The 21,031-nt window shown below is 35.7% G+C and overlaps 1 protein-coding gene and 1 long non-coding RNA gene across 3 annotated transcripts; one reads left to right on the top strand and one right to left on the bottom strand.

Moving 5' to 3' along the window:
• Nucleotides 1-9,257: 9,257 nt before the first annotated feature.
• Nucleotides 9,258-10,561, bottom strand: LOC133784378 (uncharacterized). Its single transcript, XR_009871310.1, has 2 exons — nucleotides 10,390-10,561; nucleotides 9,258-9,898 (listed from the first exon to the last, which is right to left on the bottom strand). It is a non-coding gene; the product is annotated as an uncharacterized LOC133784378 (long non-coding RNA).
• Nucleotides 10,562-13,798: 3,237 nt separating this feature from the next.
• Nucleotides 13,799-17,382, top strand: LOC133782890 (UPF0481 protein At3g47200-like). 2 transcript variants are annotated; one of them, XM_062222339.1, is made up of 3 exons: nucleotides 13,799-14,203; nucleotides 15,534-16,979; nucleotides 17,074-17,382. In XM_062222339.1, exon 2 carries the CDS (start codon nucleotides 15,539-15,541, stop codon nucleotides 16,964-16,966), a length of 1,428 nt encoding a protein of 475 aa, XP_062078323.1. In that variant the 5' UTR covers nucleotides 13,799-14,203; nucleotides 15,534-15,538; the 3' UTR covers nucleotides 16,967-16,979; nucleotides 17,074-17,382. The 2 variants fall into 2 exon arrangements, with proteins under 2 accessions (XP_062078323.1, XP_062078322.1); XM_062222338.1 differs by having other exon boundaries at nucleotides 13,800-14,203; nucleotides 15,029-16,979.
• The last annotated feature ends 3,649 nt before the right edge of the window (nucleotides 17,383-21,031 follow it).

The raw sequence follows: 21,031 nt of genomic DNA, 5'->3' as shown, positions 1-21,031 counted from the left end.
CAGAAATATTTCCTGATGACTTACCAGGGTTTCCGCCGACTCGGGAAATTGATTTCACAATCGAACTAGTACCGGGAACCGAGCCTATCTCAAAGGCACCATACCAGATGGCACCAACTGAACTCAAGGAGTTGAAGACGCAGTTGCAAGAACTCTTAGACTTGGGTTTCATCAGACTAAGACATTCGCCATAGGGAGCATCAGTTCTATTTGTGAAGAAGAAGGATGGAAGCATGCGGATGTGTATAGATTATCGTGAGCTGAACAAGATGACGATTAAGAACAAGTACCTACTACCTCGGATTGATGACTTATTTGATCAACTCCAAGGAGCGACCATTTTTTCTAAGATTGATCTATGGTCCGGTTAAAACCAGATCAAGGTACGGGAAGAGGATATACCAAAGACAACTTTTAGAACTTGATATGGACATTACGAGTTTCTAGTTATGTCTTTTGGTCTTACCAACGCTCTTGCTGCATTTATGGACTTAATGAATCGAGTCTTCAAGGATTACTTGGAAAAATTCGTCGTAGTGTTCATTGATGATATTTTGGTGTACTCCAAGGACAAAGTCGAGCACGAGGAACATTTAAGATTAACAATGCTGCGACTAAAGGAGCATCAACTTTATGCCAAGTTTAAGAAGTGCGAATTTTGGCTTTCTCAAGTAGCGTTCCCCGGCCATAAAGTATCCAAGGGTGGAGTTGTTGTAGACCCAGCTAAGGTACAGGCTGTGAAGGATTGGCCAAGACCAAAGAATACGTTAGAAGTTATAAGTTTTCTCAGGCTAGGAGGCTATTATCGAAGATTTGTAGAAGGCTTTTCTAAGATAGCCACTCCGCTTACCAACCTGACCCATAAACAACAAAAGTTCAACTGGACGGATAGATGCGAAGAGAGCTTCCAGTTGCTCAAGGATAAGTTATGCTCAACACCAGTACTTTGTGTACCGACACCCAACGACAAGTTTGTAGTATTGTGATGTGTCGAAGCAAGGCTTGGGTTGTATGCTAATGTAAAATGACAAAGTGATAGCCTACGCCTCAAGGAAGCTGAAGGAATATGAGCAACGCTATCAAACACATGATATGGAGTTGGCAGCGGTGGTCTTCGCATTGAAAATCTGGTGCCACTATCTTTATGGAGAACGGTGTGAGATTTATACGGACCACAAGAGCTGAAAGTATTTCTTCACACAAAAGGAGCTCAATATGAGGCACCGCAAGTGGTTAGAACTAGTAAAGGATTATGACTGCGAAATCCTATACCACCCAGGAATGGCGAACGTAGTTGCAGATGTGCTAAGCCAAAAGAGTTACAGAAATTTAGCAGCATTATCCAGAATTGAAAAGCCACTTTAGCAAGAGCTGATTAATGCCGTAATAGAACTAGTCATTGGTCAACTGGTGTAACGCCCTGGATAACCAAGACCGTTACACTGTGTGTTTGAAATAGTGTGAGACTTGCTAATCAAGTCATTTAAATAGAAAATGTGAACCTAACAACAAAAACAGGTTAGGTTTAAAAGATTTTGGTTATAAAAGAATAATTTTCATTAAAATAAATGTTTGGTACATGGGATCCCAAATCAGTGTTTAAATAATTACTAAATTTCCAAATCAAATAAATAATCAAGCCACTCTAATGGAAAAACACACGTTTTAGGTTTCCGTCACTGTAAAAACCCTCGACCGTGGTGGCCGAGTAGCTGACAATGTACACCTCGCCCCCAGAGCTCTCCAACCCATGGTTGAACCATCTTACCCTTGCCTTTACCTGCACCACGTAGCACCCGCGAGCCAAGGCCTAGCAAGAAAACATAATATCATAATACAATCATTATCAACAACTAGGAAGTTCACAGAGCATAACCAAATGATTTACAAGTCATCAATCAACTACCCAACAAGCCATAGCAATCATTCAATACAGCACATCAGTCAATAACCAACGATCTAGTTCCAGTTATTCAGCATATCATACACAACAACTACATTAGAATACATGTCAAGCAACAACTAGGGTTAATGCCCGTAGGCCGCACCCTCTATTTAACCCACTGTCTTTGGCTCGCTTAGGCCAGGCCCAGTGCTCACCCTACTAACTCCGACCCGCTTAAACTAAGCTTAGTGATTATTAAGCTGTCCTCAGCTACTAGTGGCTGAGCTGCGCCCTATGCGCAAGTATTGATTTTGGCACTCTTAGGTCGTTTATCACATGTCCCGTGGCATAATACCACCTCATGGCATTCGTACAATTATAGGGAACTCTTAGTCCCAACATGTTCACATGGTTTATCACAATCATTTAACAATGCATACAAACATAGGGAACACTTAGTCCCATCCTATCCACATATACAGGTGCAGTTTTCTTACCTTTAATTCCAAGTGCTTTGATGAAGAAAGACGACCCCCGAGCACGATCCTGCCCCGAGCCCAAGTGTATACCTAGTCACAACCATGATAAAGGATTCCATCAATAATTGTATAAGGGTTTCCGGATAGAGTTCTAGCCTCCAGGACATCGAATTCCACCAAACACGGTAGTGGGATCGATCCCGAGCACCCTAGGTTAAGTTCTCATGCTTAAAAACACAAAAACACAAATATCCTTAAGGGTCGCGGCTCAAGCCTCCCCATGCCGTGGCATGGCCCCAAACAGAGGCTCAACCTCTCCCAGAAATAGACACAGACCGCGGCCCTACACACCCCATGCTGCGCCCTGCCCTCCTTCTCCAACACCATCTATTCTAGAGGGTCGCGGCGCACCAAAGACCATGTCGTGGCTTGACCCCTTCGAACCCAGAAAAACCACCATTTTTGACACTCAAACCTCACTCAAAACCACCCATAACCATCCCAATAACATAATCCAATTATCCCAACATTCTAACATGATCTCAACAACATAACCCAACAGAAACCTAGTCTAGAAACTCATCAAAACAGCATTTCAATCTTTGAAACCCACAAGCTCAAGAACACCAAGACCAGTCCGAAAAACCCAGAATTCAAACACAATATCATTAATTGAAGCTTACACTCACTGAAGACTCAATCCTCCAAATAATTACTGAGCTAACTCCTAAGCTTTCAGCCTTAATTCAACCTTTAATTTCAGAACCCAAGAACTCTTAGAATTCAGCCCCAAAGCTACATAATCAAATGATCAAAAGTATAATTCAATGATTACCTCAGTTCCTGGTTTGATTCCTTAGCCTCTACTGAGTTAATCTTCCAAAACCTCTACTCAAATCACTGAGTTCCAGCCAAGTTCCCTTAGCTTTTCTGTAGTTTCCCTTGAGAGAGTAAGAGAAGAGAGAGGAGTGTCGGTTCTAGGTGTTTCTGCTGCCTTCCTTTGTTTTGTTTTACCTTATTTACTTCACTTAAGTTAATCTCAAAGCTCGGGGTGCCAAAAATGTCCCCGAGGGCAAAATGTTAAAATTCCCCCGGTATACCCACCTAGACTTCCTAACCTCAAATAAATCTCCAATTACTTATTTCCATAACCCGATAACCCAAATAACTGTCTAATACCCCTTGACTCACCCCAAGTCGAGTACCGGGTCCCGTTGTGACTTTCCTGCTACTTGCTCCCTAGGATCGCCTCGTGCCAAAAGCTGCAAACACATATATCCACATAATAATGTGGTCTCAACAGTTTATCACAAATAATCACGTTTATGCCCTAACGGGCCAAAATTACAATTATGCCCTTACCAACCAAGCAGGGCCCGCATGCTTATCCAATACACATAAACATGTATCTCACACCATTAATTCACATAACCTCCAATTATACCCTCCCGACACACTAATCAAGGACCTTAAGCCTTAATAATAATTTTGGGTCGTTACAACTGGCTAACTTATCCATCCAGTCAAGTCTATTAGAAGATATACAGATCAGGCAAGGGCATGATGACACGTTAGTATCACATATGGCTGCAGTCGAAGAAGGCAAGACTACGAATTTCTCCATATCAGGACAAGGGTTCTTGAGATATAAGGGTCGGGTATGCGTGTTGAATGACCATGGAATTAAGATGAAGATTTTAGAAGAGGCACACACTACCCCATATTCAGTTCATCCGGGGTCGACCAAGATGACTCACGACGTTAAGGCATTATATTGGTGGCTGTGAATGAAGAAAGACGTAGCAGATTATGTGTCCAAATGTCTTATATGCCAGCAAGTAAAAGCAGAATATCAGTGACCCGCAGGCTTATTGCAACCGCTTAGTATTCCAGAATGGAAGTGGGAAGATATAGCCATGGACTTCGTGACAGGATTACCACGAACAAATAAGCAGCACAACTCGGTTTGGGTAGTGGTAGATAGACTAACCAAGTCAGCTCACTACCTGCCTGTCAAGACTACGTACACAGCAGACCAGTACACATACATTTATGTTCAAGAAATAGTATGATTGCATTGAATCCCTAAGACCACAATATCAGATAGAGGATCAGTGTTTACATCAAGATTTTGGGAAAGCTTGCAGCAAGCCATGAGTACCAAGTTCAACCTTAGTACGGCAATGCATCCTCAGACCGACGGTCAATACGAGCGTACCATACAGATTTTAGAAGATATGTTGCACGCTTGTGTACTAGACTTTGGAGGATCGTGGAGTAAGTATTTTCCACTGATAGAGTTCTTCTACAACAATAACTACCAGTCAACGATCGGTATGGCACCTTATGATTTACTTTATGGAAGGAAGTGCCGATCGCCGTTACATTGGGACAAGGTAGGAGAAAGACAAATTCTTGGACCCGAAGCTGTTAAAGAGGCTCAGGATGCAGTGGCGCTAATTAAAAAGTAGATGCTCGCTGCTCAGAGTCGACAGAAGAGTTATGCGGATGCAATGCGGGGAGATGTGGAATTCAAAGTCAGAGATCAAGCCTTTTTAAAGATGTCTCCTATGAAAGGAGTGAAGCGGTTTGGGAAGAAAGGCAAACTTAGTCCCCGGTTTATAGGTCCTTTTCAGATATTGGACAAGGTTGGAACAGTTGCATATAGATTAGCTCTATCGCCAACTCTAGGAGATAGCCACAATGTGTTTCACATCTCGATGCTGCGTAGATATGTGTCAGACCCATCTCACGTCCTCAAGTACGATATGATAGCACTCTAGAAAGACTTGAGTTACGAGGAATGAGTGGTTAACATCCTAGAGAAGGGGATGAAGAAGTTACGGTCTAAGAGTATTTCGATAGTTAAGGTCCTATGGAGTAATAGTTCAGAACGAGAGGCAACGTGGAAGTTGGAGGAAGACATCCTATCACGGTATCCGAAAAAGTTTGGTAAGTAAATTTTGGGGACGAAATTCTTTTAAGTAAGGGAGAATTGTAGCATCTCAGAATTTTACTTATCTAGATAGTTATAATGTCCAATTTCGCTAATAAAGCTTAAGTCCTTTATTAGCATGCCTAGAGGGAAATAATTGATTTAAATATGATAATAAATGAATTTGATGATTATGTGATTAGAAATGCATGTTTAGGTGAATTAAATATGCATGTGGGCCCCATTTGGCTATTAGGGGCATATTTGTAATTTTAGCCCGTTGAGGGCATAAATGCAATATTTGTGTATATTGTGATTGATACCACGCGTGAGTGGTGATATGTTGGTGATGCACGATCCGAGACAGTCCTAGGGAGGAGTTTAGCAAAAATTCACAACGGAGTCAAATACCCGGCTCGGGAGGAACCTAGGGGTATTTTGGGAATATAATATGTGTTCAGAATTTATCGAGTAATGGGTAGCAGTTTGGTAATTATTTGGATATGTCGGGATTAACGGGGATTTATAGGAACACTCGAGGAATTATTGGCATGGCTAATGACGAAATTTCCCTTAGTGGTATTAAAGAATTTAGAATGGACTCAAGGGTATTTTGGATATTTTAGGGATTTAGGAGGCTGAGGGTAGGCTTAATTGATCTCAAAGCAAGGAAACTTCTTGATTTGTAAAGAAAGACCTAAACAATATCTCTCTCAATATCTCTCTCGGCTCTCTCTCATCCTCTAGAAAACTTAGTTGATTTTTGGAGTTTTGGAGGAGAAATTCATAACTGAAGCTTAAGGACTTGGGAAAGACAGCTCAGGGTCGAGTTCAATTCATAAGTAAGCTCTTAAACTTGGTTTTAAAGTTGAATTATGTTAGAGTTATAAGCTTGCATGAGAATGGGTTTTAAAGTATGATCTTGGATGTTTTCTGGGTATATGGGGTTGTTTATGGGCTTGTTGTGTTGTCTAAGGTATCTGAATAAGGAATTCAAGCTTAATTATGGGTTTAAGTGATATTTGAAATATGGAATTGAGGTTTAGGCTCAAGGAAAACGCAAGAAAAATGGTGATTTTCTGGGTTTGGAGGCTTGAGTCGTGACCCGTGTGTGTCGAAGAGGCTGGAAGCCTCTGTCGGCCCAAGCGCATTGCGGCCCAAGGATTGGAGCGCCGCAGCCCATGTCCCTCAACAGTGAGGCATTTTGCCTCTAACTTGGGGCGCACCGCGACTCAAATTCAAAGTATGGGTTGTTTGAAGGATTTTAGCTCGAGAACCCAAATGTTAAGGCTCGAGAAGGATTTTACCACCCGGTTTTGTAGAATCCAAGGTCCCAGAGGCTAGAATTATGTTCCGAAGTTATTTATTGGATTAGAGCTTGATGTATGGCTATTGTGAATGCGTTGTGACTAGGTTTTCAGTGAGGCTCGAGTTAGAGGAATGTGCTCGGGATTGCAGTGTTGAAGAAGCTTGGGACACAGGCAAGAAAACTGTTGTACCCGTAGAGCAGGGCTTGGCCCTATTGTTTGTGTTGCAGGGCATGGCCCTATGTGATTGAATTGCAGGGCGTAGCCCTAGTGTTTATGTTTAGTATATGTTTAAATATTTGTTGATATTATGCTATGTGTTGTATATTTGTGAATGAACGACGAAGGCCAGGAATGGCGAAGGCTGAGAATGGCAGGAAGCCGAGTACGGCAAGGGGTCGGGAACGGTGTTGAGCACACGGAGTGCGAGCCGTTAGGGCGAGACCCTCCTAGGGCCTGGTAAAGCGCCTGGGACGGCATGGCAGCTATGTGTTTAGCTTGTTGGCTGTTTTGTTATATGTTGTTGATAGATATGCATATGTTATTTGTTTTGTGTTGAGTTTTATTGCTGGGATTCAGCTCACAAGTGCTCTATGGTGCAGGTAAGGGCAAAGGAAATGTCGAACAACCATGAGTACGTAGAGCGAGGAGCGATGGGTACATGTTCTGCCTGCCTGACCGCCACGGCTAGGGTTATTTTTGGGAAAATGTTATGTATTGACTTGAATTTGTCGCCTAGTCGACCCTAAATGTATTTTGAGTTGTAAATATTTTCTAAACAGTATTTTGGAATCCCGACTGTAAAACTTTATGAGATTTCAATGAATAACCAAATGTTTTATATTTAATGACTGGTAACGGGTTTTATCTCAGTTTAGTCACACTTTTAACCTAAAACCTCGATTAGCAAGTTAATGGCACATTATAAACTCACTTAGTAATGGCTCTAAGGAAGTAGGGCGTTACAATAGTAGTAGTAATAGTTAGTAGTAGCTTATAGTATGTTAGTTTCATAGATATTGGTTCAAGCTGGGATTTAGTTGGAAACTCATGAAAACAATTATGGACATTATAAGTTTAATGTATAGTTTAGAAATATTAATTATAACATAAGGTTTGATTAATATAGCTGGTCCAAGAAATATTATTTATTATAACCTAAGGTTTAGATAGAACTAATAAGAACGTGACACTTGTCATAAGCATGTTTATTAAGGATTTAAGCATTTTGGATGAATAATTTAATGAAGGATAAATCTAGAAGCTCTAGCACCTTCCAGCAGCTATTAGGATTACATTTTACTCAGTCAAAGTTGTTTAAACAAATTCAAAATAAGCTGAAAGAGTGCAAAAACGTGTTTGATATATCAACATATGCTGATATATCGCAGCTATAGGGGTCGATATATCGCCCACGGGAGATACAGAAAACAGGTTGACTTCGCACGGACGAAAGCACGAAAGCTCGGGACATAGGTAGGGACGATATATCACCTAGGGTAGGCGATATATCGACTCCTGGAGCCATTTTTGAATCTTTGTGGATTAAATTAGAAACAGCCCCCAACCACTTGGACTTTCTCTTGAACGTTTTTGACCAAGTTCTGGGCATCTGTTGTAACGAAAATTCAAATCTTTTCAATTATTATTCATTTTAAAAGGGGTTAGTTTCACTCTTTGAACTCTATAAATAGGACCTAGTACTTAGCCATTTCACTCATAATTCAAGCATTCTTCAGAGCATCCAAGCTGCTAAGATTACTCTAGAGAGAAAACACTTGGGTTTTGGGTTAAAAGCTTTTTCAATCTAAGCTTTTCTAAACACTTGGGAAGTATGATAGAGTGTTATTTCGATATCGAGGTGTAGATCAAAGTCATAGTCCATCAATGGTATTCTTATCCTCAGGTTTAATCCATAATAGTTCTTTTATTTTCTTCCATTTTCTTTCAGATCCTAACTCATTATTATGGCTTTTGGTTAGGTGTTTAAGTTTCTTGAAACTTAAGGTTTTTCGGTAAGTTTCTATCTTAATGGTTTATTTCTCTTTTTCATCTCCTTTTCTTTAGAAACTCATGGTTTTTACTGTTGGTTTTAGGAGTGTTCCAATCCCATTCTTGTCTCCAATATCCCAGTTTTTGGTAAGGAAAATAGGTTAGAATATATGTGTTATGATATGTTTATATGCTATGATATGTTATGTTATATGTTATATATGTATGAATATGTTTCATAGTCACTTGGGGCTTATAGTTGCTTAGATAACAAACCCCAAGATTTTTATCATCCTCTACCTCGATTAGTAGACATAGGACCTAGATGGGTTATCATATACTACTTTGTGATCTAACCTATCTTGATTAGTAAACTGAGGACCTAGATGGTTTTATCACATACCACAGTAATAAGTTAATTGCCATTAATATTGTAGTCCTATATGATATACGTTTTTACATCATATGTTTTATAATATAGTCTTATGATTTATGATATATATTTTTTGTAGATTTTCCTTGTTGGGCATCAGGCTCATTCCTTTTAATTTAGATTGTGCAGGAAAATGAACTTGGAAGGCAAGACGAATTCGTGGCAGCTTGGCATGTGTATTAGGGATGGATTTATGGAATGGACTGCTAGAAGATCGATGATGACGTTGTTTTCAAGTCTTTTAATTTATGTTTTTTGTATTTCCGCACTTAGTATTTAAACAATTAATTAAAGTTTATGTTTTTATGTTTTATGTACTAAACAATGGGTACCCATACCCTATTTTGTATTTCGTACCGTATTTTGGATTTTTAATAAAGTTCAAATATTTTATGTATGTATGTATTCCAAAATAGTAGTTATGTTTAGTAGTTTTTAATGGTCCGAGGTCTAGAATTAGTCGGGGCATTACATTCAGCTTCAGTACGGACTGGTGTCGCGACTCCATCTAGTAGCATTGCAACTCTGGGTTGCTTCGAGTTCCAGAACTTGTCTCTGGATTATGTAGCGTCGCAACTCTATCTGGTAGCGCTGCAACTCTAATTTCCATTTTAATGGAGCCTTAACTCTGTCTCCCTAGCGCCTAGGCCCTAAGTCTCGCTGATTCTTTTGTTCTTCTATGTAACTCTTAGGGCTGCAGCTCTACACCATAGAGTTGCGTCTCTAATTCCAATTTTTCACCAAATCACCAATTTGACCCCCAATTTTGCCCAATTTCCATTCCTTAGCCCGTTTAACACCGTTTCTTCAAGAATTAAGCGTTTTCCCTTCAATTTCAAGCTATTTCCTTAATAACCACACTTAATCCTGAAAATCACAATAAACAACCACATAATATCTCTCAAAACCAAATGAAAGACTAAAATTGTATCTTAAAACATACCAAAACTAATCCTAATATGAGTCAGTTTCTAGCAAATCCAAACATGGAGTATTGGGAAGTTGTTAAATGGATCTTCAGATATCTGAGAGGAACATCCAAAATATGTTTGAGTTTCGGGAAAGAAAAACGAGTATTGGAAGGATATACATATACAAATATGGCCATTGACCATGATGGTAGAAAGTCTACATCTGGATATATGTTTACTTTTGTAGGGGGAATTGTATCAAGGTAGTCAGAGTTGCAAAAATGTATTGTGCTATCCACAACAGAAGCACAATTCGCTCTAGCGAAAGCTGTGGAAGAAAAGTTGTGACTAAAGAATTTTCTCCAAGAATTGGACATGAAGCAAGAGGGGTATGTGGTTCACTACGACAAGCAGAGTGCGATCGATCTGAGCAAGAACACTACTTACCACAACAGAAGTAAAAGCACATAGATGTCAGATATTATTGGATTCATGATGCACTTGAGAATAAGCTATCCTAGCTGCAGAAGATTCACGCCAACAAGAATGTAGTGAATATGCTAACAAAGGTGATTCCTCAACATAAGCTTGAGTTGTGTTCCAAGCTTGCTAGGATGAGTTCTCGGTGATGAAGATATAAGGCCAGTTCTTCCTCAGGTGTTGAAAAATTGGGAGAATTAATGGGTTACGGCTGTGTGTTTTTTCAATACCTGCCAACTTTTGTCAACATATACCTAACCTTTTAATTGATTTCATAAATGTATTGCCAATTTTATTTTTGTTTCCTTTCACAACTTGCAACACGTGGAAGAAATGTTAGGCTTAATTATGCCTTACTTTGCACTCCATAATTCATTTATAAATAGATGAGGCTTTCACAAGCAAACACACACACAAAGGAGCAAGATCCTGCCTGAATAAAGACGGGCTAGGCCCACGCTTGGAGCCCTCACCCTAAAAGGTTTTCAAATTTTATAAAAATATCAATTTTTACATATAAAAAGCTCCCAAATTTTAGAAAAATATCATTTTATGTGTAAAAATTAGAAAATAACATTTTTTTTCTTTATTTGTCTTGGGCCTCACCCATCTCAGGCACAACCCTGCAAATGAGAAAAACCACAAAGAGAAGAGAGAACTCAAGAGAGTTAGCTGTTGCGATGAAAGAATACTTGAGAGAAAAATATGAAAGAGAGAAAAGAAAAAAAAAAGAGTTCCTACAAAATTGAAAGAAATATTCTCTAGAATGATTGTGAGACTACCACACTACTAACTATGAGAATTTTGAGTGTATTCCTCAAGTATTTGTCAAAACTTAAAAGTGTATTGTGCATCTATTATTATTGATATAGTGGCAGTTTTATCATGATTTTTTTGGGTTTCAAATTGAAAGGTTTTTCATGAGATAAAATCTTGGTGTGCATTTAGTGTTTTAACTACTTTTCATGTGTATGAACATTCGTGTACAGTAATAAAAATTCTTAGTATGCTCTATGATTGTAGCTGTGACTGATGTTTGAAAATATTTTTGGGGTCTTTATTGTATTTGGGAAATTTCATGTTATATGCATGATAATTTAGTGAAATTTTTTAATATGCCAACATAAATTACTATTACAACTATATGACAATCTCAATTTTTTGGACAAAAATATCTCTAACATTCAAACACATATTTTCTCCCTCAGTCCGAACTCTCACTCTCTCTCTCTCCTTCTAATCTTGTAGATCTCGAAAAAAATAGCAAAATTTTAAAAAATAATAATAATTTGAAACGGACATTTGAGTGAAAAAAATATAAACCTCCAAAGTTTTCGTCAAATTTGAGTGCAAAGCATCGAAAAAACATCGTTTTAGCAAAAAAACAAGTACATGATTGAATTGCAAAAGCATTGAAACACATTCGATTTTACATCGAAAAAACATCGTTTTGGCTAAAAAAAAAACAAGTTTTCATGATTGCATCTCAAAAGCATCGAAACACCATTAATTTTGCATCGAAATACTATCGATTTTAAAAAAGCATCGTTTTGGCCAAAAATCAAGCTTCATGATTTCATCAAAAGAACATCGAAATTGCATCGATTTTGCATCGAAAAAGCATCGTTTTGGCCAAAAATCAAGTTTTCATGATTGCATCGCAAGAGCATCGAAACACCATCGATAAATCATGAAAACTTGATTTTTTTTTGTTGCCAAAACGATGCTTTCTCGATGAAAAATAGATGCTGTTTCGATGCTCTTGTAATACAATCATGAAACTTGATTTTTGGCCAAAACGATGATTTTTCGATGCAATTTTGATGTAAAATCGATGGTATTTCAATGCGAAATGGATAGTGTTTCGATGCCCTTGCGATGCAATCATAAAAACTTGTTTTTTTTTTTGTTTTTTTTTGCCAAAACGAAGCTTTTTCGATGCAAAATCAATGCAATTTTGATGCTCTTGCGATGCAATCATAAAACTTGATTTTTGGCCAAAACGATGCTTTTTCGATGCAAAATCGATTATGTTTTGATGTTTTCGCGATGCAATCATGAAAACTTTATTTTTGGCCAAAACGATGTTTTTTCGATGCAAAATTGATGGTTTTTCGATGCAAAATCGATGGTGTTTTGATGTTTTTGTGATGTAATCATGAAAACTTGTTTTTTTGGCCCAAAACGATACTTTTTTGATGCAAAATGGATGCTTTTTCGATGCAAAATCGATGGTGTTTCGATGCTTTTGTGATGCAATAATGAAAACTTTATTTTTGGCCAAAACGATGTTTTTTCGATGTAATATCGATGGTGTTTCGATGCTCTTGCGGTGCAATAATAAAAACTTGATTTTTGGGCAAAGCGATGCTTTTTTTATGCAATTTCGATGCTTTTGCGATGCAATCATAAAACTTGATTTTTGCCCAAATCGATGGTGTTGTGATGCTTTTGCGATACAATCTTGAAAGCTTGTTTTTGGGCCAAAAATATGTTTTTTCGATGCAAAATCGATGCCTTTTCGGCGCAAAATCGATTGTGTTTCTATGTTTTTGCGATGCAATCATGGAAACTTGATTTTTAGCCAAAACGATGCTTTTTCGATGCAATTTCGATACTCTGCACTGAAATTTGACGAAAACTTTTTCACTCAAAAGTCCATTTTGGATGATATTTATTTTTACGAGATCTACAAGATTATAATGAAAGACGTTAGAAAGAGAGAGAGAGTTTAGACCAAGGGAGAAAATGAGTGTTTGAATGTTAGGGGTATTTTTGTCCAAAAAATTAAAATTATCATATATTTGAAATAATAACTTATGTTGGCATATTAAAAATTTTCACTAAGTTATCATGAAGGGGAATTGGAATAGAGTCCATTATTCCCAGCACATATTGGTCCTAGAATCTTAAAAGAAATTAATAAATTTGCAAGTGTTAAAGGTTGTATTTGAATCTTATCTATATTTTGCCATATCTATATGAGTTTGCCACCTCTGAATCTCTGATTGAATTGAAGTTCAATTATTTTGACATTTTAATATGGTACTTGCTACTACTTGTGAACATCATTAATTGTGTGGACAAAATAAGAAGAAAATTTGATATTTTATAGGAAAATAAATTAGTAGTTTAAAACTCTCAGCTTATGGCAGTAATTCATTGGAAACTAACCACCTATACAATTTGATTTGTAGGAGATTACTAGACTAGAAATCTCATATAGTGTAAATGAGGTCTGCCAATATATGCAAAATCCCTCACAATCACCCTGGAATGCAGACAAAATAATTTTGAGATACTTGAGTGGCACACACATTCAATCTTTACTCTTTTGTATTTATTTAAAAATGTTTTGATTGAAATTGCGTCTGCCATATTACTCTGTGTTTTTCTTGGTCAATCACAGAGGCTGAATACGGGAGTTTGGCCAAATTGCTTAATTATAATCTGGTTGGACTCTGTTTTCAGTCAGAGTTGAATATTCAACTACCTAAAGGGCCCACTAAATGTGTGATAATCTTGATAGGACTTTGATGCTCACTCCTTTTTCTCTCTTTTTGCTTCTTCTGTACTTTTCTCTCACTCTCCTCCCTTCTTCCCCTTTTCTCCATTTGTTTGATCTCTATATTCAGAGGCTTGAAAGAACACAGAGAAAATCGATTTTAAGCTGGCTGTTTTCTTTCACGATTGTTGGAAGGCGATTCAATGGCTTTTCTCTCATGTTTGAATGGGTATTCAACATTGAATCTTTAGTCGTCATTTTCGTGCTATTCAAAAGGTATTTGTTTTCACAACTGTTTCTTTTCCCTATAAATATTGAATTTGAACCCTAGAAATTGGAATGGGTAAGTAATTTTTTTTGAGCTACAATTATTGGTACATAATTTTCTGTTCTATTTTTTTTTTCTTTCCAAAAGCCCTAAAACTGAGCTTCGAATTGGTTTGTGGTTTCCCTAGAAATTAGAAAGCTCTTGCATCTTTTTTATAAGATTTCCCTTTGCAGTTTTGGGTATGAATTGCTTTGTTCTTCCGCTTGTAACTTAATCGATTAAGTTTCTATTTATGTTATATCATGATTATCACAACAAGAGATTTTTTTATCAGAAAGTTGTTGCTGTTGTTGTTGTTGTGTGTTTTACAATGTCTAGCTACCTATGCAATCTCTAGTTTTAATTATTAAGCCTTATTTTTGTTATCATAATTTGATGATAAACATTGGCAATAAACAGAGCTATTTATGCAATACTAAAGAGCAGTTGTTAGAACAGCAATATTATCACAATTTTTTAACACAACCAAAAGCTACTCTCTCTCTCTCTCTCTCTCTCTCTCTCTCTCTCTCTATATATATATATATATATATATATACTTAACCATTACATTTTTATATTTACATTGAAGAAAGATGGTAGAGCCTAATTTCTTTGTTTTATGGTGCATTATCCTTGTTCAGAGTTGATATTTGGTCACAAGCACTGGAACAATTTCAGCTTTATATTACATTGAAAACTAACATAATTCCCGTCTCAGAGACGGCGTCTCTCCCCAAAATCTTCTAGCGAAATGTTGTAGCTAAAAACTTTTTTTTTTTTTTTCATTGTAGTGATAATTCATCGTTTGGACGAAGGCCTGGCACAAATATTTCGATGCATATATATAAACAAAAAAGGGAGGTTTTTTTTTAATATTTTTGTTCCAATTAATTACTCATAAATAAAAACAAACAATTTGATAACTCATACTAGAAATGATAAGGTAGATTCAGCGAAGTTTTGCTTCTTGTGGTTCAGAGTCATCAAATAATTTTAAGAAAAATAATTGCTAGGAATAGAAATATAACTAACAACTACTGTGAAAGACATTAATTTTTCATTGCATTAATATCACTTTGAAAACTTCCATATTTCCGTTGATTGGGACGTACATGACTTGGGTATATTAATTTTATAAGCAAGTTTATATTTTGTGTTGGAAAAGTCTTGTTTCCAGAAGTCATGAAGTTATAAGTAACCTTCAAAAGCATGCTACGCAAAATAATGTATATATTTAGTACTATAGTAACCGCTTTTTCTTAAGAAAGAAGGCAAATAATTCTTAACCTAAAACAGACAACATGGATGGACATCAGGATGTGATAATTTCCATTGGTCAGCAAGCTGAGCTGAGGATGAGTGGTGATGATGGTGATAATGAGTTGATAGGTTTCATTGAAAAATATGTTGAAAGTGAAGGAAAAATAAATAAAACTAATAAAAGTGATGATGGATCGCATATCAAGATACAAAAAGTTCCAAAACTTATGCTGAGAAAAAATAACTGGAAAGAGTTTTACAAGCCAAAGGAGATTGCAATTGGCCCTCTTCATGCTTTCACCAAGAGCTTGAAAAACATTGATGATCTCAAGCATAGATTGACGGCAAGATTCATTAAAGAAAGCGGCCGAGATGGGAGAACTTTACTCGAAGAAATCAATAAAAATATCACTCAACTAAAGGAGTGCTTCGATTTAAAGGTATTACCCTCATCCTTCAATGAAGATGATAAGAAACTGGCCAGGTTATTGTTTTTGGATGGGTGTTTTGTACTACAATTCATAGATAGTTATGTTAAGGGTGACATAAAAGAATTTGAGATTAGCAGTGGCCAAGCTGTTGAGATTCAACATGATTTGTTTTTGCTGGAAAACCAAATTCCCTTTCGAGTACTCATAATATTGATGAGGTTGAGTAACGAAGGGGTTCGGTTGATGACAAACATCTATCATTTTATTTATTTGAACAGTATGGTACCGGATTACTTCTGTACTACTAAAAATATTCGACATAATAACAAGAACATCATTGAAGATGATGAATTGCCCGCTCATCTTCTTGACCTTCTCAGATCAGAGCTCTTATTTGAGGATGAAGAGCCTGAATCCGATCACGCTAGCAGCACAGCACAAGAGGGTGGAAGCACTACAGATGATACTCTTTTGCATTACAAACGCTCTTTTCGCAACGTTCAAGATCTTAAAGAAGTTGGCATAATGTTAAAGCCTGACTATTCCTGTGGCCTGAGATCTGTATCTTTCTCTTATCCATTGTTTATTTTTGGTCAACTTACACTTCCTCCGTTGATTGTGGATGACTCGACAGCACGCAAGTTGTTGAACTTGGTTGCTTATGAAATGTGCCCTGATAACAATAAGAAAAAATACTCTGTGACTTCTTATTTGAGGTTATTAGATTCACTCATTGACAGTGAACAAGATGTTAAAGATCTAAGATCAGCGCATATACTTCGAAATAATCTTAGCAGCGACGCAGAAGTAGCTCAATTGTTCAACACCATAGGCAGCAGCTTGGTGCCCTATGACGCATATTTGACTGTGAAAATGGAAATACAAAAGCACTACGAAAGAAAGATCGTTGCTTGGAAAGCTCAGTTCTATAGAGAACATTTTAGAAGTCCTTGGACTATCTTGGCTCTTCTTGCTGCAGCAGCGGCACTTGTATTAACAGGAATTCAGACTTATTACTCTGTCAATCCTAAGGAATGAGCTAGGGAAACAAGTATAGTTTTTTTTTTTCCTTTTTTTCAGTCGTATCGTTTTATCATATATATTATATTAACATGTCTCTAATAAGTGCTGTTAATTTTTTACAGGAATCGGCTGCTCAGAACAAAAGACTACTCTTGAAAAATGAAAACTTACTGATCTCTTGAGGTTACTCTTTGATTAATGAAGCCATTTTTTGTATTATTCAATTATATTTTTGTAATTATTAAAACGAAATCCTTGTGAAGTCCCAGTGGAGTGATTTTGTGTTCAGTCCTTTCCTTTGGAAGAATAAATAATGATTTGTATTTGGTTTATATTTTTTTTCCTCTTCAAGGATGCAATATTATAGTGTAAAATGTTCAATGATTTGAATATCCTATTGAAATAAATATGATGCTATAATTTGATAGTTATATTATATAGGAAATATAGTTAGATTATGATGCAATTGCTTGATTAGGATTGACAGATTCTGTAGTTAGTTGAATGTGTTAAAGAAAGTCGTTTATACCTGTTTTATGTATTAGCTGTTTTATGAATATATGTAGTACACGGTTTTTGTATTAGGAGATGTCCCAACATAAAACATTTCCAAAAAGTTTCACTTAGATACCAAACGTTATTTCGTGACCTTTATATATATCAAATTTATTACTTTTGTCTCCATTAGCAATATTCTTATAAGAAAGGCTGAAGACCTCTCATACTTAGGAGATAATCAATACCATCTAGTAAAAAATTTAGGGCAAAACTACTGGATAATGATGAAGCTACATAACATATAGAGACAGAGACCACCAAATTTAAAAATAATATCATAATATGATCTTTTGAAATATTCTCTAACTAGCAACGATTCGTGTAGGTCCATATAGTCAATTAAAACACTTTAATTAGCAACTTAACTGTATATCAATTAATAATGATGACGATAACAATAAGATAGAATTAAATGGAAAATTTCAATTTATATCCTTGATAAAAGTTATAATTATAAAAAAATACTAGGCATATTAAAATTTTTAAAATAATGCTATTTTTTTTTTACTTTACCCAAAATGTCATTACCATTTCTTTCTCACTTTTCACTCCTCATTTCTCTCTTCTCTCTTCCCTCTCTCTCTCTCTCTTATTTCACTCTCTCTCACCTCACACCACCACCACACTAAATATTATATTTCGAACAGATTTGGACATGATTTTTTTGGTTTTTTTGGCGATTTTTTTCAGATCTGAAACTCTGAAGTCTGCAGAAAATCGACATTGTTCGATGGTGCTCGATGCCAGCTCGATGGGACCTTCAAAATCATGATTCTTCTTGAAAAAATGACTTAGCTCGATGATGGTTCGATGGTAGCTCGATAGTGGCTCGATGGTGCTCGATGCAATTCTTGCAAGAGACATAATTTTTCACTCGGGTGTCCGTTTGGGGTGATTTTTTTTTTTGGTATTTTTTCAAGATCTACACGTTTGACATGTTAATATGCATATTTGTGAAGTGTAACACTTGTAAAAAATACAAAAGTGCAAACATACCTCATGTGTTAAGACATCTTTTGGTATATTTTTAAGTTTTAAACTTCCCAAATGTACATATTAGCATGTTAAACGTGTAGATCTTGAAAAAATACCCAAAATAAAAAAAAAATCACCCCAAACGGACACCCGAGTGAAAAATTATGTCTCTTGCAAGAATTGCATCGAACCACTATCGAGCTACCATCGAACCACCATCGAGCTAAGTCATTTTTTCATTAAAATCTTGATCTTGAAGGCCCCAGCGAATGGTGGCTCGATGGTGCTCGATGCCAGCTCGATGAGACCTTCAAAATCATGATTTTTCATGAAAAAATGACTTAGCTCGATGCAATTCTTGTAAGAGACATAATTTTTCACTCGGGTGTCCGTTTGGGGTGATTTTTTTTTTATTTTTGGTATTTTTTCAAGATCTACACGTTTGACATGATAATATGACATTTGGGAAGTTTAAAACTTAAAAATATAAAGATGTCTTAAACATAAAGTATGTTTGCACTTTTGTATTTTTTACAAGTGTTACACTTCACAAATGTGCATATTAATATGTCAAACGTGTAGATCTTGAAAAAATACCCAAAATAAAAAAAAAATTATCCCAAACAGACATCCGAGTGAAAAATTATGTCTCTTACAAGAATTGCATCGAGTACCATCGAGCCACTATCGAGCTATCATCGAACCACTATCGAGCTAAGTCATTTTTTCATGAAAAATCATGATTTTGAAGGTCTCATCGAGCTGGCATCGAGCCACTATCGAGCTACCATCGAACCACCATCGAGCAAAGTCATTTTTTCATGAAAAATCATGATTTTGAAGGTCTCATCGAGCTGACATCGAGCACCATCGAACCACCATCGAGCAATGTCAATTTTCTGCAGATTTCTGAGTTTCAAATCTGAAAAAAATCCCAAAAATTATGTCCAAATCTGTTCAAAATATAATATTTAGTGTGGTGGTGGTGTTGTGAGGTGAGAGAGAGTGAAATAAGAGAGAGGGAGAGGGAAGAGAGAAGAGAGAAATGAGAAGTGAGGAGGAAGTGGAAATGGCATTTTGGGTAAAATGCCAAAAAATAGCATTATTTTGTAATTTTTAATATGCATAAATTTTTTTTGTAATTATAAAAATGATCAAGCATACAAATTGAAATTTCCCAATTAAATTGACCAAACAGAATTATAAAATATTTTACAATAATTATTTTACCTAACATTAGTGGGCAACCAAAAAAAAAGTGTGCTATCCATAAAAGTAGTAAAAAAATGCTGAAGCACAAAAAGATGGACTGATAGTCGTTTTTTAAAAGATACCAAATGATATTTTCAACAACTTTAAAGGTGTTTAAGAAACATTTAAAGTAACTTTTTAAAAATAGATTATTTATGATATTGTTTGGTAACTTTTAAATAGATATTAAGAAGACTATTTTTGATAATTTCACTAAATTTGTTGGTTGTTGATTGCTTTAAATTTGTGTCATATAAAAAAATTTAGTTTTATATCAAAATGTAACTAATTAGAATCTTAAATAATTTTAAAAACAATCAAAATATAACTTTTAAAAGTAACTATGCAGTATATACTAAATAGTATTATTTTCTAATAAATTATTCATGATAACTTGAAATTATAGGAATAACTTTTTATACTATATGATAACTAATTAGTTTCTAAAATAGACTTGAAGGTAATGTAAAAATATCTTAAATAATAAGACATGCAAATTATATTAGTGACTAAAGAAGTCTATTAAAAAATTTCATTCAAAAGTTACCGTGTAGTACATTAAAATAATTTTTATTAATAATCTATATGGTAACTTAATATACTATATGACAACTCATTAGTTTCTGAAATAAACTTGAACGTTATCACAACGTATCTTAAATAATAAGATACCATAATATAACTTATAAATAAACTAATTGGTATATTAAGATGTTTACAAATAAATTTTGGAGGTAACCAAAATGTACTGAAATAATATGATCTAAAAATAAAGCTTTTAATAATTTTTTTTTATCAATTTGTATCTTATCGGTATCGTAAGCAACCAAAATGTAACATTTTACAACCCATAATATTTTTTTCCAGGAAACGGGATCTCCCAATTTTTTTCAAAATCAGGTATGTTATGCTGACGTGGCACCGATATTTGTGTAAATAATTTGGTTGAATATATTTTTATAAATACTTTTGATTCTAGGTATATAAATGTAAAATTCCTATATTTTTAAGTGGAGACACATCTCTTTTATCATATGGTTGGGTTTAAATACAAATTATAGTGTGTAATTAGAATGTGTAAACTGGGTGTGTTCCAATCATTACTCCCCTTTGAAGCAACAGAAAAATTAGTTAATAGTCTGAGTTCTTTTATAGCATTTTTTTCTATTTTTTATAACGTTTTTCTGATGTTATCTTAAGTTTTATAATCACAGTTTTAACGTTTTTTTAATTGCTATTGCAATGTTTTATATAAACTTATTTAACTTTTTTTTAATATTTATTAGTGTGTAATAA

This window comes from Humulus lupulus, chromosome 6 (genome assembly GCF_963169125.1).
Source record: "Humulus lupulus chromosome 6, drHumLupu1.1, whole genome shotgun sequence".
Classification (NCBI taxonomy): Eukaryota; Viridiplantae; Streptophyta; class Magnoliopsida; order Rosales; family Cannabaceae; genus Humulus; species Humulus lupulus.
Note: the sequence above shows the minus strand (reverse complement) of the source record. Positions and strands in the feature narration are given on the sequence as shown.

Excerpts from the sequence above, each read along its gene's own strand:
- LOC133782890 (XM_062222339.1), top strand. The coding sequence starts at position 15,539 with ATGGATGGACATCAGGATGTGATAATTTCCATTGGTCAGCAAGCTGAG.